We start from the raw sequence: 15420 nt of genomic DNA, 5'->3' as shown, positions 1-15420 counted from the left end.
GGCCTGGCCTTGTTTGCCGGGCTTTGTTTGGTCAAGGAGATGCAGGACTGACTGCAAGAGAAAAGGAGAGAAAAGAGCAAGCTTTACAGACTTTCAGTCTCTCTGTGTCCTCAAAATTTCCTGAGCTGGAGAAGGTGATCTCGGGATTTCTAATCGAGTTCTGCAACTTTCTTTTTTATGTCCTGTTGTCGTGTCCATGCTGTCGTAATGGTCAGCAATGTCGTGTCACTGAGACAGTCTTCCAGATTGACTGCTTTGTGTGTGCGTGAAAGTGTGTGTGTGGTGGAAGATGAGTAGCTTCTTTCTAGAACCAGGTGAAATGTAAGAATTATTATTGTTGAAACAGAAACAAATTTTTGGTTATACAATATACCGTAATCCCCATCTTCAATTTATCTTGCCCAAATCCAAGACAGCTTTTGCCCTTCCATTGTATGAATGGCTTGCCCCCATCGCACTTGTTGCAGCTATTCTTGATGTTGTTCTTTCCTCATCCTCAGCCTCGTCCTACCACGTAACCCCCTCTTGATGTCTCACACACCCCTCGCCCTCGTCACGTAGGGCTCACGTCAGCGCGACTTGGCCTCAGATTAATCTCATTGTGATCTGCTGCACAAGATTTCCAATGGGTTAAATGTCTGGAGGACAGCAGCCAAAATGAATTCCGTTAGCGCCATAAAGTTAGGAACAGGCTAGAAGATTCATCGTCGATCTCGAGGGACAGTTTGTTTTGTTTTGTTTTCCTTTTCGGGCATTTGCTTTATGTCAAAGGGTCACCAGTGACGCCCAGGAAGATTTGTAACTGTCTTTCTCTCCATCTCTCTCTTCTTTTTTTTTAATTTTGTCTCCTTCCTTTCGACAGTTCCGTCTTCATGGTATTTGTTTTTTATCTCCTCTGTTCTTCGTTTGTGGGTTAAAGGGAAAAAAGGGTTCTTTTCGGTGTTACCTTTCCTTTATCCTCCCCCTCTCCCCTCGATAACCCTTGACTTATTTTCCCAGAGCGTCAGGTCTTTAATCTGCCACTCACACCAGCCGCACCACATCTGTCTTCTATCACAATTCTCTCTCTCTCCTTTGTTTTCCAAGTGGACACCATACGAGAGTTCAAATCGTTGGAGGTCATTCTCGGTTCCAGACCGTTTAGTCACTCACCATCCGAGGCAGCAGGCCTGCCCACAGGACGGTCTTTATCTCATGGGACTGACATTTACACATTTGTTTAGGGACGAGGGAGGTAAGCAGTCTCCAACTGCGCGGACCACGCAGGATACTTACATAAAAATGCCATCAACTTCTTCGTCCATCAGCCGACTTGAAAAATGAATGGTCACCATGGAAGCAGTATCACTACTGCCGCGTTGGTCTGTCCAGTACCAGGCGAGATAAATGCTTGAGGTAGTTAGTCCTCCTTGCTGGAACTCTCACTACTCGAAGGCGTAAACGTCGTCTGGTTTCGTTTACCGTCGCGGAGATCCACAATTTACGACCTCTCTAACCTCCTGCAAAGCCTTCTTGTTTATAGAGACGGCTGCTTTGCCATGACAGAGCCTGAGCTGCAGGCTCGGTGTTAAACACTAATTCTCCTGTCCCTCCTACTTACCTCTCTAATGTTTGTTTACAAAAAACCTCGGCTAATAAGCGATCCGCGTCCTGTCCCTGGGTCAGACTATCGGCCATAAAGAATGGAGGCAAGCTGGTCTTGGCGACCTACAACTGCCCTCCAGGCAACCAGTAGTTGGAGGCGAGGGCTCCCAGGTTTATTCCCTGCGCACCTTGGGTGGCACTGATCTTTGTGGTTCGGGACGAAAGGAACCGCCTGCGAGCCGCATGCGCTACTCAGAGACCATGTGCGCATGACTGTGTGCAACACCTTTCCAGCAGATGTAGTGGACGAGTGTTCGGATTTCTTTTTTTTTTTTTTTCTTCCTGACTTCCACGTAATATAGCCTACTGTGCTGCTACAGTTTGTCCTTCATGTCAGCTTGTGACCTGCACGTGCCTTGTGCTGATGTTGTGGAGATGCTGATGTGACTACATGCTGCTGTCCCGATGCTGCCTCGCTAGGCTGATGTCGTATTGGTGATCTCAGAAGTGAGCTGGCAATCCTCCCTAGGTCATGGTGACACCTCGCTCATAAATCTCCTTCATAAGGTGAATCAAGACAAGCAGACCACATGGAAATCTGTGGTCATCTACCCTGCGTGCCGCTAGCCCTTAAAATGGTAATTGGCTGTAGGCTGGTGTCGCTTCGTCTTCAAACCTCCAAGATTTAAGAAAAGAATAATGACAACGTGGATCGCATTTATAGCATCGCGGGGTTTTATATCTCCCAGTTGCTTTTGTGGCATTCTTGCGTTTTTCGTCGACGTGAAGACTGAATGGCAATTTGTTCTTATCTTCATATTTTTTATTCTTTCTCCCCTTCTTCTCACTTGTTGCCCATCGTTCCTTTACGATGTTTGTGCCCCCCTCCCCTAAAAAAAAAAGCCCATTGGACTCCGATTCCTCCCCCACAAAAGCTCTAACACCCCTTCGCTCAAGATTGCTCCTGACTTCCACCGACTGCAGTAACAAATGCCCCGTTCACGCAAGCACGCAAGAAAAGTGAATATTTTCATCGGGCTTATAAATCATATCAGCGGCGAGAAGCGAAACCACGTCGTAACTGATTGATTCGATAAAGCGCGAGATGCACGTGCAGCGTGCAGCCAGACCTCAACTGCAACAAGTGCAGGCCGCGCTCCTTAAAGCCGTTTGCCGCGGGCTGGACTTTCTTCTGGCTGCACACGTGTTCCTCAGGCTGCAAAGACAACAGGGTGGGGGTGCCCCCGACCACACCTCCTTCCCATCCACCCACCCGAGTTGCTCCTCGCTGCTGAACATGCCGTGCATCGATCATGAGTGCGAAAGCTTAAACTTTCACTAAGACCCCCATCATCTCTGTCTTGATGGCTTGAGTCTTCTGCTCGCGTGTCTTCCTTCAGGGATTTAACCTGCTGCTATGAGAGGAGGAGGGAACGGTGGGGTGGGGTGTGCCGGGGTGACAGCAAGGAGTCACGGCGGTGGCGGTGGTGGTGGTGGTCGCTGGGCGACACTGGGACCTTTGGGCGAATTAAGAAATCGTCGTGGCCAGGAAATTTGATTTCATAGGCGGGTTGTGTCACTCATTTGTTGGGCGAAATGGCAGTGGTGTGGGAGGAGTGTGCCGTGCTCCTGTGTCCTTGCTCACACTTGTTGCCGACAGCGCGAGATCGCAGCCTTCAGTCGGCCATCGGGGCCTCCTTTAGTGGGCTTCACCTTTCCTCCCTAACCTCAATCGTCTACAGCTCTCTCCCATGACTTTTTAAGGGGTACAGTCTAACCTCTTTCTCACTCATTTCGTCCTTTCTGTCTTCTCTCAGCTATCCATTTTTTTCTCTTTTTCATCTTCTTTTAATCATCTCCTGCCTCGCTCTCTTTTTCGTTCCTTTGCATTTATTGAATATTTCTGAAAGCTGTAATTTGTATTTTGTGTGAGGTAACACAGACACGATATTTATTTGTATTTCAACTGCAGTGAAGAATTTTCCTTTCTCAACCCTAATATTTCTCTCTCACACACTCACAGGCGTTTCATCGTGTTATTTGTTTACCATCATAACAAATCTTTTTACCTTTACAGACAATGACGCCATCCAGAATGCTGTGAGACGTGTGGCCACATAATGGATTCGAACCTCAGCAACAAAGCCAAGGCTGGCACTCGTGCGCAGCGCAAGACTCGAACAAAGAACCGCGGCAGTCAGACCTGCAGCTCCTCCGATGACGACTTCCACTCTGACGACAACCTCCGACCTTACGAAGAGGTCAAGGTGGCCTACCACGACAAGAAGCTGACAGGTCTGGGTAAGTGTTGGCTGTCTTGTGTGTGCAGTGCTGTGGTTGTATATACTTGTAGTGCGCTGGCTGTTACCTTGGGCTATTTCAATTTTATTTATTTTTATATTTTGCCGAGTAACCGATTTATGACTTTCGCTTTTCGTAATCTCTTTCACAATTTTCTTTCATTAGTTCGTGTGTGTTCTTGTGAATTCTTGTGAATGCCTTACTTTTGAAGTGCACGCTGTCAAGTGTGGTTAGAAAAGTTGCTTCACCATTACTTTACATATTTAAAGAGAGTGGTTCTAATCCACATTCGTTCACTCCTCTCCAGTGACTTGTCCACCTTTCACATCAGAGGTCCGCTGTACCAATGACCATTCAACTAAGTATACTTCAGAACATTGTCTGTTCCTGTCACTTGATCAGCTCGTTTTTCCAGAATATTCTTTTGTCTAGTTTTTACCATATTATATTTTCTTTTTAATTTGCTTTATGCTTAAACCCATTGTCGCTGAATAGTTTCGACTGGCTCAATAAATAGCCATGCACCCCACCATCACTGCCCTCATTGTTGCTATTTACACTCCTTTGATGTCTAAAGAACGAGTGTAAACAGCAACAATATCACTCCTCTTCATAGAGATAGCAGCGGTAGGGGGGCTAGGTGTTGTCTTTTGCAAATATATGAGCTGACGTGTTTCTGAGGATAGTGTGCACGATGAGGTATGGGTAGGTGGCTTGTCTCTCGGAGAACAAAGTTAACTCACATGTGGAGTATGGGTAGAATAGGTGGCATGCTACCCCGAGGACTGTCGACAAATAGCTGAGGCAATATCAGTCGACAGAGTTAAGGTAGAGGCGGTTTGTTGCCCCTGCGTGCATACAAAGACAACCGTGCACAGAAGGGATAAGGGAGCGCCAGCATAGAGACATTTCGCTTACCTCCCCCGTCCCCGCCGCCCCGCTCTCGTGTCAGATGGATAAGACTGCGAGACTTTTTAATGGCGGCGCATTCGGGAGCAATTTGGCGGATAGTTATCAGCGGGCTGTCTTTAATTGGGGGGTTTATGATCGCAGCACGGGTTGTAAAACAAGGATTAGATTCAGGGCTCAGGTCGCATTGTTTCGCTCGACCGCCGCCATCAGAACACGCCGCGTGTGTTGGGGAGAGTTACCTGCCCTTAGCCACGTCTGGCATTCACGTGGCACCGATGTCCTTGGTGAGCACAGAGGCAGTGGCGGTGATCCTTAGAAGCTGGCTTCTTATTGCTTTTTATGCTGCTGCTGTTCTGTTGTTATTGTCCAGTTAGTGGTTGACGAGTCGGACAGTCTGTGTTTGTTGTTAAATCCTGAGTCATGTTGAATGCATTGTGTTCAAGGCTACTCCGTTACTTTGTATTATACGAAATATCTTGAGAGATCATGTGCCTGTTACATCTGTTGGCGTTCTTTTGTTTTCTTTGACCACTTTGATGAACAATGGCTTTATATTTGAATGAATGAAAATGTTTTTACCTATATTACTATATTTTAAAACATCTTAAGCTGGTAGCGTTCGTACTTGACCATAGTCATTATGTTTCCCAAGACTGACAACCTATATCCTTTAGATGATACGTGACAATCACTTCAGCACAGAATCGCATGTTACTGAATATTGTTATGTAACAGACATGCTGAAGATATAAACCCTGACAGCAATGTAAAACACCGGTGCCTTCGCAAGACTTTGATCTTTTATCCTGAGCCTGTAAGTAAATGTAGACAACATAAACCCGTAAACATATAGACTGTTTAGATGAGTGATGAGTGCCGGCTGTGGTGAGGCATCTACTTCATTACATGCCTAATGAGTTGATGCTCAGCAGCCTTATAGCCCGGGCTTTGATCATGAGCGGTACGAGCCGCACTCCAGTCTGCAAGGTCCCGTTTACGTTTTAGCTTCAGCGGGCATAAAGAATGAGAAATGTAGCGTGGCTTCTCTCCGACTTGTTTACAAATGCATGGAGAAACCTCCTGATAAAAATGCAGTGGAACACCGAGTGGCGTGAGCTGGCTGGCGAATGGTCTTGGAAGGAAACACCCGCGGCCTATCCCCATGGTTGTACAGCATTGCGTGCTAGCATACGCGAAAACCCAGTCCCAGAACGAGCCAATACAATTGTAAACAGCTTGTGCTTTGTTCAGCATATTTCTTCCTCCCTCCCCTCCTCTCTCTCTCACACAACTCTCGCTGCTTGCTGCCTCCGCAACAACGGGCATAACACGTCCTTGTAGCGAGGTAATAGTTTGCAGACGATGTGGTCGTCTCCCTCGAGATCGCTAAATTTGGCTAATTAGGAAAGTTAAAAGGGATGTAACCCGTAACTGCCGCGCGGAACCACTCGCGTGTCATTAAAAAGAACACAAAAATACCCGCTGACACAAGCCGAGTCTGTTAGTCGTCCTACTGCCAGACGCTGCTGACTACGTGGCACAAGAGCTGTGCGGCGGGGAAAGTGCAGAACCTGGAACAGCCCCGTGCCTGCTGCATCGGCTCACGTGGTCCTTTTCTGCCAATCACGTTTTATGGAAGCCAAAGCCGGTTTGATGGCACAGCGGTGCAGAACGGGAGAAGTAGATTTGTATGAACGGAGTGATTAGATTTTGCTACAGCAATAAACGGGCAAATTGATAACGAGTTAGCTTCCCTTAACTGACTTTTATGTAAGTCTACGCTGAGTTTAGTCTCAATAAGGAGTCAACAGCGCTAAACTAACTTTTATCGACATCTGTTTGATGAAACATTAGCAGACAGACGAAGACAGTAGGATGCACAAGGACGGAGTAGTGTGATGACAGTTTATATGTTCATCAGAAACTAGAGAAATAAGGTGCATGTACTCGGGTAGCTTCGTGTATGTAAACCCCCTTCAGCAGTTTTCGTTGGTAGGGTAGTGAGCTGTACAACATTATTATTATTAATTCGTGAAGTTTCGTGAACTTTATTTTATTTTGCTTCCTGGATTTAGAAACGACAAAATCGTATTACATTTTTAATTTATCTTTTTCGTTTTTTTTTTTTTTTTTTTGTTTTTGTTTTTTTGTTTTTTTTTTTTTTTTTTTGTCTTTGGAATCTTTTATTAAGGATGTTTTAGAACGGAATCAGATATTACTCAACATTATTAATAGACTTGCTGTCAATGCATGTCTTTGATTAAAAAAAAAATTAAAATTAACACTGTTGCCTTCGCACAGTTGACTCGACACTCTTTTGTTTGTTTTGGTTTTTTGTTTGTTTGTTTGGTGTTTTTTGTTTGTTTGTTGGTTTTTTTTAATAGGTCTAAACCCAATTTAACTTCCGCCGGTGTGCATATATTGAAGTCGATTCCGTCTTTCTTTCGTTCTTCATTTATAGAGTCCAGCTCTAGCTTTAAGGGTGAAAAAAGTCACACCAAAGTCATTTGAGACAAAGCCGCGTTCCTAATGACTGATTGATTGAAACACAAGCAATCTTCGACTTGAAGACCAGAAAAATACTGGACACAAAGTTTGCGATCCGGAGTCTTATGGTAGCCGACTCGAGGACAGTTTATGGCCGACAGTTGATGCAGGCCAACATCCAGGAGAGAAAGACGCAGGCTCCGCAGGACAACAGACTGGCGGACCGGTGCAAACTATGGGGTGGCACGGCCAGTCTCCTGCTGCATCCAACACGTGCGGGTAGTGCGCGGTCACGTCTGTGCTGAAGAAGTGCGTCTGCTGCTGGTGGTGGAGAGAGGTGATCAAGGGGCACTCATTCACCGTGAGTGCCAGTCTCCAAACGGCAGTAGCGGGCCTTGACGAGGTCCTGTCAGGGTTTAGCTTAACTCGTTTATTTGATTTCATTGTTTCACCGTCAGGATTTGCTTAACCGGCTTCCGTGAACGGTTGGGCTTGGTTAGGGTTTGGGCTGCCTTGCCTAGTAGACTTTATCTCTTCAGTTTCTGTTTGTCACTTAAGCTTAGTTTATTTCTTCGCTGGAACGCAGTTAGGGTTTAATTTACCTTGATTTCACCGTTGTATATTTACTCTAAGTAGGCGAGACAGAACATGTAGGGTGCATTATCTGTATGTAGAATGAGGTTTCAGTAGCTGCTAACGAGGAGATTACTGATTGTGTACATAGTCATAAATACCAAAGGCTTTGCTGTGTACGGACAAGTTGGAGAAAACAAGAAGTTCTATTTTATTCGGGTCTTCTTTCTTATGCGTTTTTCGCATCTCAGTTTAGAAATAAGACTTGCCTCATTTTCTTACAGAAGTAATGAATTTTAAATTTTTCGACCGTAAGAGGTCGTGTTTTTATGGCATTCTCACATACTGTACCCAAATGGCGACTGCTTTATGGTCCTACAATCTTGGTGGTAGACATGTTCTTTGTGACACACTCTCACAGAACAGCGAGACACGCATGCAAAGCATCGATCTGGTTTACCAAACCGTAAGCATTGCGTCTGCTCGTGCACGATGACTGACTTCTAAAACCGCATTAAGACTATTCCCACAAGAGCGAATACTGATAGGCACAAATAGGCTTATAACAGGAACTTTCAGCAGCTTTTAAAATTAATCTATTCCGGTGCCCTCATCCTGAAACCTAGTGATGAGAAATAGAAGGGAAAGATGGTGGGAAAGGAGTATCAAACCCGACCCAATAAGTTTGCGAGTGACGTAAACCCCGACTGAAGAGAAATTTTTATTTTTGCGGCGTTTTAGGCGACATATTGGCTATTCACTTAATACTCGGAAAGCTTTCAGTACGAATGGAGAACTTGCCTTCAGGTCAAGGAACCCAGTAATGGCTTTTAATGGATGGAAATGAAAGAGAGGAGAGAGAAGAGGAGAGAGAGACTGGGAGAGACAGAAAGAGAGAGATTCAGAAAGAGAGAGATTCGGAATATGGAGCTTATCACTTGGATAGGGGCAATGATGGAGGCTGGAAAGCTTTTTTTATTATTTTTTTGAAAGACAAGAACGAAATGGGATCTTTTAGCCATGCCATCACCAGCAACGGTGTGTGTTGTAACTTGCTGTAAATGAAGATATTTGGGGCACAAGGAGGTTGTTTGAAAATCAAGTTCAAGTGTGTCGGTTAATGTGTTTTCTTCGTGGAACAAGTGTGTCAGCCTGGACGATTTCATGCGCGCCCGTGTATATCTGTGTTAATTTACACGTGCATGTAGATGTAAAAGTAGGTAGGTAGATATGATATTTGCGTGTATGAAATAAGCCAAGAAATGTTTGTGGTGAGAAAACACGTCTGGTGGAGGTTCAGATGATGACTTAAGGATGAGGCTGGCGATGGCTGAGACAGTCCATTTGAGTGCTTCGTGACCTAGGTAATTTTGGAGTCCACCCACATCTCCATTACCGCTAATAACAGTGCACATCTTCGTGTTGCGCGGACAACATTCTGCAGTCCTGCCGGCGTTTATTTACAGAAAGGACTTTTCACTGCGGCCACTTCTCTGCCCCTATGCGTGTAGCGTCCGCCTCTCCCCCAGAAATTTTCAGTCTGAAATAGAAATCGATGAAATAGTCTGCCTGATGTCCCCCCCATCTCCTCCTCCCTTCATCACCATCCACCACCCTCCTCTTCCCTTCTTTCTAGAAGGATGTTGGTCCCCAACTGGGCACCGTGGAACCTTCCTGTATGATCGTCATTAACAAACATCTTCGACGTTTCAGAACTCTGGGCGACTTTCAGCAGCGAATAAAGGCTGAGACATAGGGTAAGTACGGGGATGCTTCGTTCGCTGGTCATGGGATGGTTCAATCTCCCCAACTCCCCCATCCTAAGTGTGGCTGCAGGGGGGTGTATAGAAGAGGTTTTCCGCCCCTACCCCCAACAACTAGCGTGTGGAATATGTTTACAGTGGATGTCAGCAGGTGGACGATAACACGGCTTTTCAATGCTTACCGCCCGCGCCTCGATTACATGGTTGTGGAAAAAAGAGGCAATTTGGCCGCCATTGTGTGCCCGTCTCGACAGCGGAAATTCAAAGTCTGAAAGGACATGATATTTCCATTGCACCTCTGAACGCCTTCCCCGTCAGACCGGACGCAGCCAATCATCTATAGACGCAGGTAGCTTCATCCACACCTTTGTGGACCAGTTCTTGTCCTTCTGTCCGTTTCCTTGGCCGGCCTGCCGTGTCTGTTGTTGTCCGCCCCACAGTGGCACGCGATTCGTGCGTGTGCTGAGAAAGGACGACGGGTGGCGGGGACTCGCCGTGCTGCAGAACGTGCCCCCGTGTGTCGTGCCGCTGATTGGCGGGGGCTGAGCTTTCAGGGGGGCGCATTCAATGAACGAGTGCGGCAACAAAGATGAACCATACTGTGTGTCAAACTGAACAGCTATTTCCCCCTGTGACGTCAGCTTGCTAACCGCCTAGACAAAGGACAACTCTGTCTGCGCTTAGTGCACACGACACAAGGCTAGACAGCCATTGAAAGACACTTGCGTGAGTGTTAAGTAGATTATCGCACAGGCAATGAAGGGACTTTTGCTTTTTGCCCTTTAGATTCGTCTGTGGAAGCACTTTTGCTTTAGTCAAAGGTTTTTCAACATGCAGGCATCTGAAGATTCACACAGACACACGCATGTAGACACATCAACACGTGCAGGCTCGTGCCAGCGCCTTTAGCAGACTGTAAAACAGCTTAGCCACTCAGCATGAAGATATTTCTTTCAGTTGCAAAAGCCTGGTACTTGCCGATGACCTCCCCTGCTGACGGTTTGGTGGGAAAATGGACGTGGGTGAACGTTTGGCTTTGTTTCCTGTGATAGATTGGGTCGCATGTGTGTATGTGTTTATGTATATATGATCCTGACAATAATAATAAACGAGTGAACTATATAGTGCATGATCACGGTCATCAAGAAGTATGTTCTCAGAAAAGAAAGACAACCTAGTTTAGCGGCAAGGGTACAGCCAATTCTCAGAGTAAATTGGCTCAGTAAAAGGTTGCCTTGCAACTAATAATTAACACGTTTATAAATCAACCCCAGCCATCGCCCTACTGTCTGAGACGATGTGAGTTCGTCTGTGAGACAGACTGTGGCTCACTGACAGTAAGGCGCTCTTCACTGGAGGACAGGAGCAAAGCACAGGACGAAGCACAGAAATGAAAACAAAAGCTGCTCTCAAGACTGAAAAACTTGCCGGCAGTTCGTTCACTCAGCCTTTCAATGCCGCAGGCTTTCCTTCCTTCATCTTGATGTTCACCGCGCGCTAATGTGTCAATAGGCGTATTGTCAGAACCACAAGTCCCCCTGTTAGGTGTCGGACAGAGGTAGTGCATCCCCAGATTTCTGTAAGATGATGGTGGGTGACTAAGTGTCCTCCGCCTCCATCTCTCTACAGTACGTTTCACAAATCTCACGGAGGTCAAGTCCACAGGGCAAAGGTCAGTTTGGGGTGTGTGAGTGCGCAGCAGAGACTCTGCGCAGTTTGCTTCCTCCAGGAAAGCCGTCGAAGACAGTTTCTTTAGAATGCAAAAATGTGCATTTACAGCTGCCATTCGATCAACAGTATGTTGCTGCAGAGCAGACCTAGAACATGAACAAACGAAAACGGACGTGGCCGGGTTTTTTTTTTTCTTTCTCTCCAGCTCTGGGGGAAAACTTGCTGATTCACGTGACCTGAGTCAGCAGTCCATTAGAAATGTAAGTTGGCACACAAAAACATCCTCCTGTCGTATGGACGTGCATAATGGCTGCCTCTGAGTTCATCGATGGTGTAGTCTTACTTTTGTTTTGCCTTTTTTGTTTTTGGTTTGGTTTTTTGTTTTCTTGCCGCGAACTGCTTCTTCACCCTTCTCCCGTGAATGGCTTTTTAACCCTTTTGCTGACTGCATCACCACTTTTTTAGGTTGTCATTGCTAGTCCCCGCAATTTGAACCAGTCAACAGGCCACAGAGAATATTGTTTATATTGATCTACCGCCATCCTTTGTTCATTCTGACTCTTCCGCCCGTGCCAGTAGTTTTCGCAACCTTCCTTTCAGCTGGAGTTGAAGCCCAGGTCGTGTTGCTTGAGATAAGGAAGCGGTTTTTGGAGGAGAGAACAAAAGGTGGCGTATTGGCAGCTTTGGAGAGTCGTAGGTCGATGTCGTCGATAAATATTGCGGCCATTCGACAGCCGGGCAAGAATTAGTTTTATCTGGCAGAGCCTGGCTGGCATGGATGAAAGCTTTTGTCACTGTCCAGGGGTGGGTTGCGTGAGGATGTCATGCATCCTCAGCATGAGATATCATGCATTTCAGCATGAAACCAACTCAGAAAATAAGCACATAATTTTCAAAGGTATACGGTTATATGCTAAGATTTTATGTAGGGTTTAAAATACCAAGGACTGTGCAGTTTAGCCCAGCTCCAGGTTTGGATTACTATACCTCCTGCGTCAATTGTTTAGAGAGGGAATTAGTAGCCTCAGCCTTGCGTGGCTGCTTTTTTTTTTTCCTAAAAAAAAAAAAATAAACAAAATTGAAACTCAGTGAGAGGACTTAACAAGTGGAATGTGGAAATTATAGAAGATGGTTATTTGTTATCTGACAGTCACGGAACAGTAGAAGTATAATTATAGTTTGACACAGTCACTGACTAGGAACACTATAGTTTATGTTTGACAGACTCACTGAATGGGAGAAGAGGTGAGTGTAGAAAAGCCAGGGAAGGAAAGAGGGAGACCTTGAGAACTTCTCGACGCCACTGTCGTCTGTGATGATGAAAGTGATGAAGCAGTGTGGACGGCAGGCAGTTTGTCTGTGTTAGGGCTGACACGCGGCGAATGGCAGGTATGCTTTCAGCACCCGGCACCCGACTGTGGCAGACACCGAGGCTCGCACCTACCCATCCTGACAATCTGCAGCATGGCGACTGAGCGGTGTTCACATGGCTTTCGTTAGTTCTTTGTAGGTCGTCTGCAGACAGTGAACAGTACAGCCATCGCCGTCTACCTCCAGGCTTTAAGATGGTGGGAAAAAACATCAACCCGATGCAACACAACACTTCTATCCGGAAGACAAAAATAGAGATTAAGAAAATTTCTGTTTTGTTGTTTTAACTATATTAACTCGCTTAATAATTACAGGATCATGTCAATATAAAAATTGCAGAAAACATGAATAATTTTAATCCGTGGAAATTGTATTATTACAGCTCTGTCGGTGTTTTCTACATTTTAATGTAATTCCCAATATGTGGCTCCCTTTTTGTTATTATGTTCCATTGATAACATCCGATCGCCATATCTTATTAAGACTTGAAACTCAATCGAATTCGCGCCATTCATCAGACTCTCCCATCCTCCTAGTTATCTACATTCATCGCGAAGTGCAAGCACTTCCTTTTTTGGAAACCTTCACACTACAGTCAGTGCAAGGTGTACCGGCTGACATTCTAATACATCTTTGCTCAGTTTTATTTTCCTGGCTTGCATTTGAAAATTATATCCCATATATTTGTTTCAATCCGAAATTTTTCTTTGTCATATTGATGAGATCTTTCTCATCTGCGAGTCATTCAATTCTGCTTTTCTACAAAAATCCCTATCATTTCTGTGCGTGCATTGTATCCGCCAAAAACTATTTCTGTCCGAAACTCGAAATTCTATACGGCAATAAATCTCTTTAAATTTGTTGTTAAAATATTATTGAACGTGTATGAGAAGGCTGGCAATAGTTCTGCAAAATTGGCTTTCAAAATCAGATGCACGCCCTATCTGCTTTAAACACACACTCATACGCACACCTACATACATGCACTCGTGTACAAGCAATCGCACACACGAACACGCGCGCCTATACACCTTCGCGCTCGCGCATGTGAATGAGTAGCCGAAAGTACATGCACAAATGTACATCCACACACGCTGCAAATGCTCACGGATACACAGATGCACGGCCCAGACAATAGGACAAGACAGACATAAGTGATTCGATTACACATCTGTCCTGTCTGCTGTGTGTACAGCCACACAGTCGCCATTCCTGTCTGTGGGACTCGGTGGGCGCTAAATTCTCACTTTTCTCTCGCCTTTGGTGGTCCATCGTCACTGTCTAGGGGCGGACATGAAACAAGCGGATACGAATGTTAGGAAAGGAATGGTTAGGTATGGAATAAAGGTAAAAAGTAAGACCTTATCGTTTCCAAAATTGTTAACAGCATCAGATGACTTTAAGCTCGCGTGTTGTGACAGTCGTCAGATCATCGTGCGCGCTCCTTGTTGTTTTCTGTGAATTATGTCTAAAATTTACTGCTCTAGTCAATAAAAGTCAAGAGGACATAAGGGCCACAATTTCACTGAAGAATAGTTAATTGTTGGTGTCAGCTACAAAGATGGCGTCTGGTGCAATTTCGGATACTGCATAGTCTTTGGTTTAGGTAGACAATTAAAAACCCTCTATAAAGAGCACCGATTTTTATGAAAACACCATTACGTCAAGATCTTTTTTCCTGAGTAAAAAATGTATTTTTTTAAAAAAATTGCCGGGTGATCGAAAATTAAATGTTCGAAATTATTGTTCTTGTTTAACAGTAAAGAGGTAAAGTTTCCATGCCTTTCCAAAATTCTCAGAGCACGTTAAGTGGAAGGCAGACCCCGATTTTTTGTTCTGCCGCCTTCTACTATGTCAAATCAGGCAACTATTGAGCTGAGCTGACACACAGGGACTTTCCCAGTCGCTGGCCAAGCTAGTTTCGAACCTCAGACCTCTCTCTCGTAAAGCGCGCTAATTTACACTGCCGCGGACTGTGGCGACTGGCGGCGGACCTCCGAGATGTGGTGGTCACTAAGGTACAAGGACTGGGCACAGGTCAGTCTGACCGCCAGCTGCATCGTGGTGAAGGGGCTGAGAGCACGCAGCGCCTCATCCTGAGGACGAAGATGGGCGGAATGATAGGGCAAGTTGTGGGTGGTACCACCCAGTTGATTCATCACCAGCACCGGGGTGTAATTACAATGTACCAGGCGCAGCCCCGATGCGCCCGACACAGTCCAGAGCTGCTACCCCGCCAACCCAGTGACAAATAGACTCACCAACCCAGCCATCTCGGTGACAGGCCAGGCATCTGGAGAAGGCCGGACTGGAAAAACAAACTGGTGAAAAAGCCCCGAGAATTGAAGACAAGAGTGAGGGGCATGCTGCCAACACGCTTCCAGACACCGCCAGCCCGGTAGTCAGCGGCGGTGTGATGCTCCACGTGACTGAGGCTCGGGCAAGGCGCGCGGACGACACCCGATCCTCTCTGCAGCTGCAGCCGGCTTTCAGGTGCCGCGGGTGTAGTCGGGAAAGTTATTGTTTCTGACGGAGCCTGACATTTTCCTAGCTGGACCAAAAAAATAAAAAAATGCGGTGTCTAGGTGTCCAAAGACTTACTATGAATCCTGCACGTGTAAGAACCACCACTTCAACCCCCGTACCCCCAGCCCAGCATCCACTTCCCGGTTACCTCCGCACTTGTATGCCCGAACTCTTCCTTCTCGCTCCTGTTGTCGGAACCTGTGTTCATTGAGGCTTGCCGAGGGCTGTGTTT

General features: G+C 46.0%; 1 protein-coding gene across 1 annotated transcript in view; it reads left to right on the top strand.

Annotated features, from left to right (window-relative positions):
- The window catches only part of LOC112559660 (teneurin-m-like), a 163007-nt gene that overhangs the window by 35305 nt on the left and 112282 nt on the right, over positions 1-15420 (top strand). Inside the window, 1 exon segment of the mRNA XM_025230994.1 lies at positions 3662-3885. Coding sequence (XP_025086779.1) covers positions 3705-3885 — 181 coding nt within the window. The 5' untranslated portion in view covers positions 3662-3704.

Source organism: Pomacea canaliculata, linkage group LG3 (genome assembly GCF_003073045.1).
Source record: "Pomacea canaliculata isolate SZHN2017 linkage group LG3, ASM307304v1, whole genome shotgun sequence".
NCBI lineage: Eukaryota > Metazoa > Mollusca > Gastropoda > Architaenioglossa > Ampullariidae > Pomacea > Pomacea canaliculata.
Note: the sequence above shows the minus strand (reverse complement) of the source record. Positions and strands in the feature narration are given on the sequence as shown.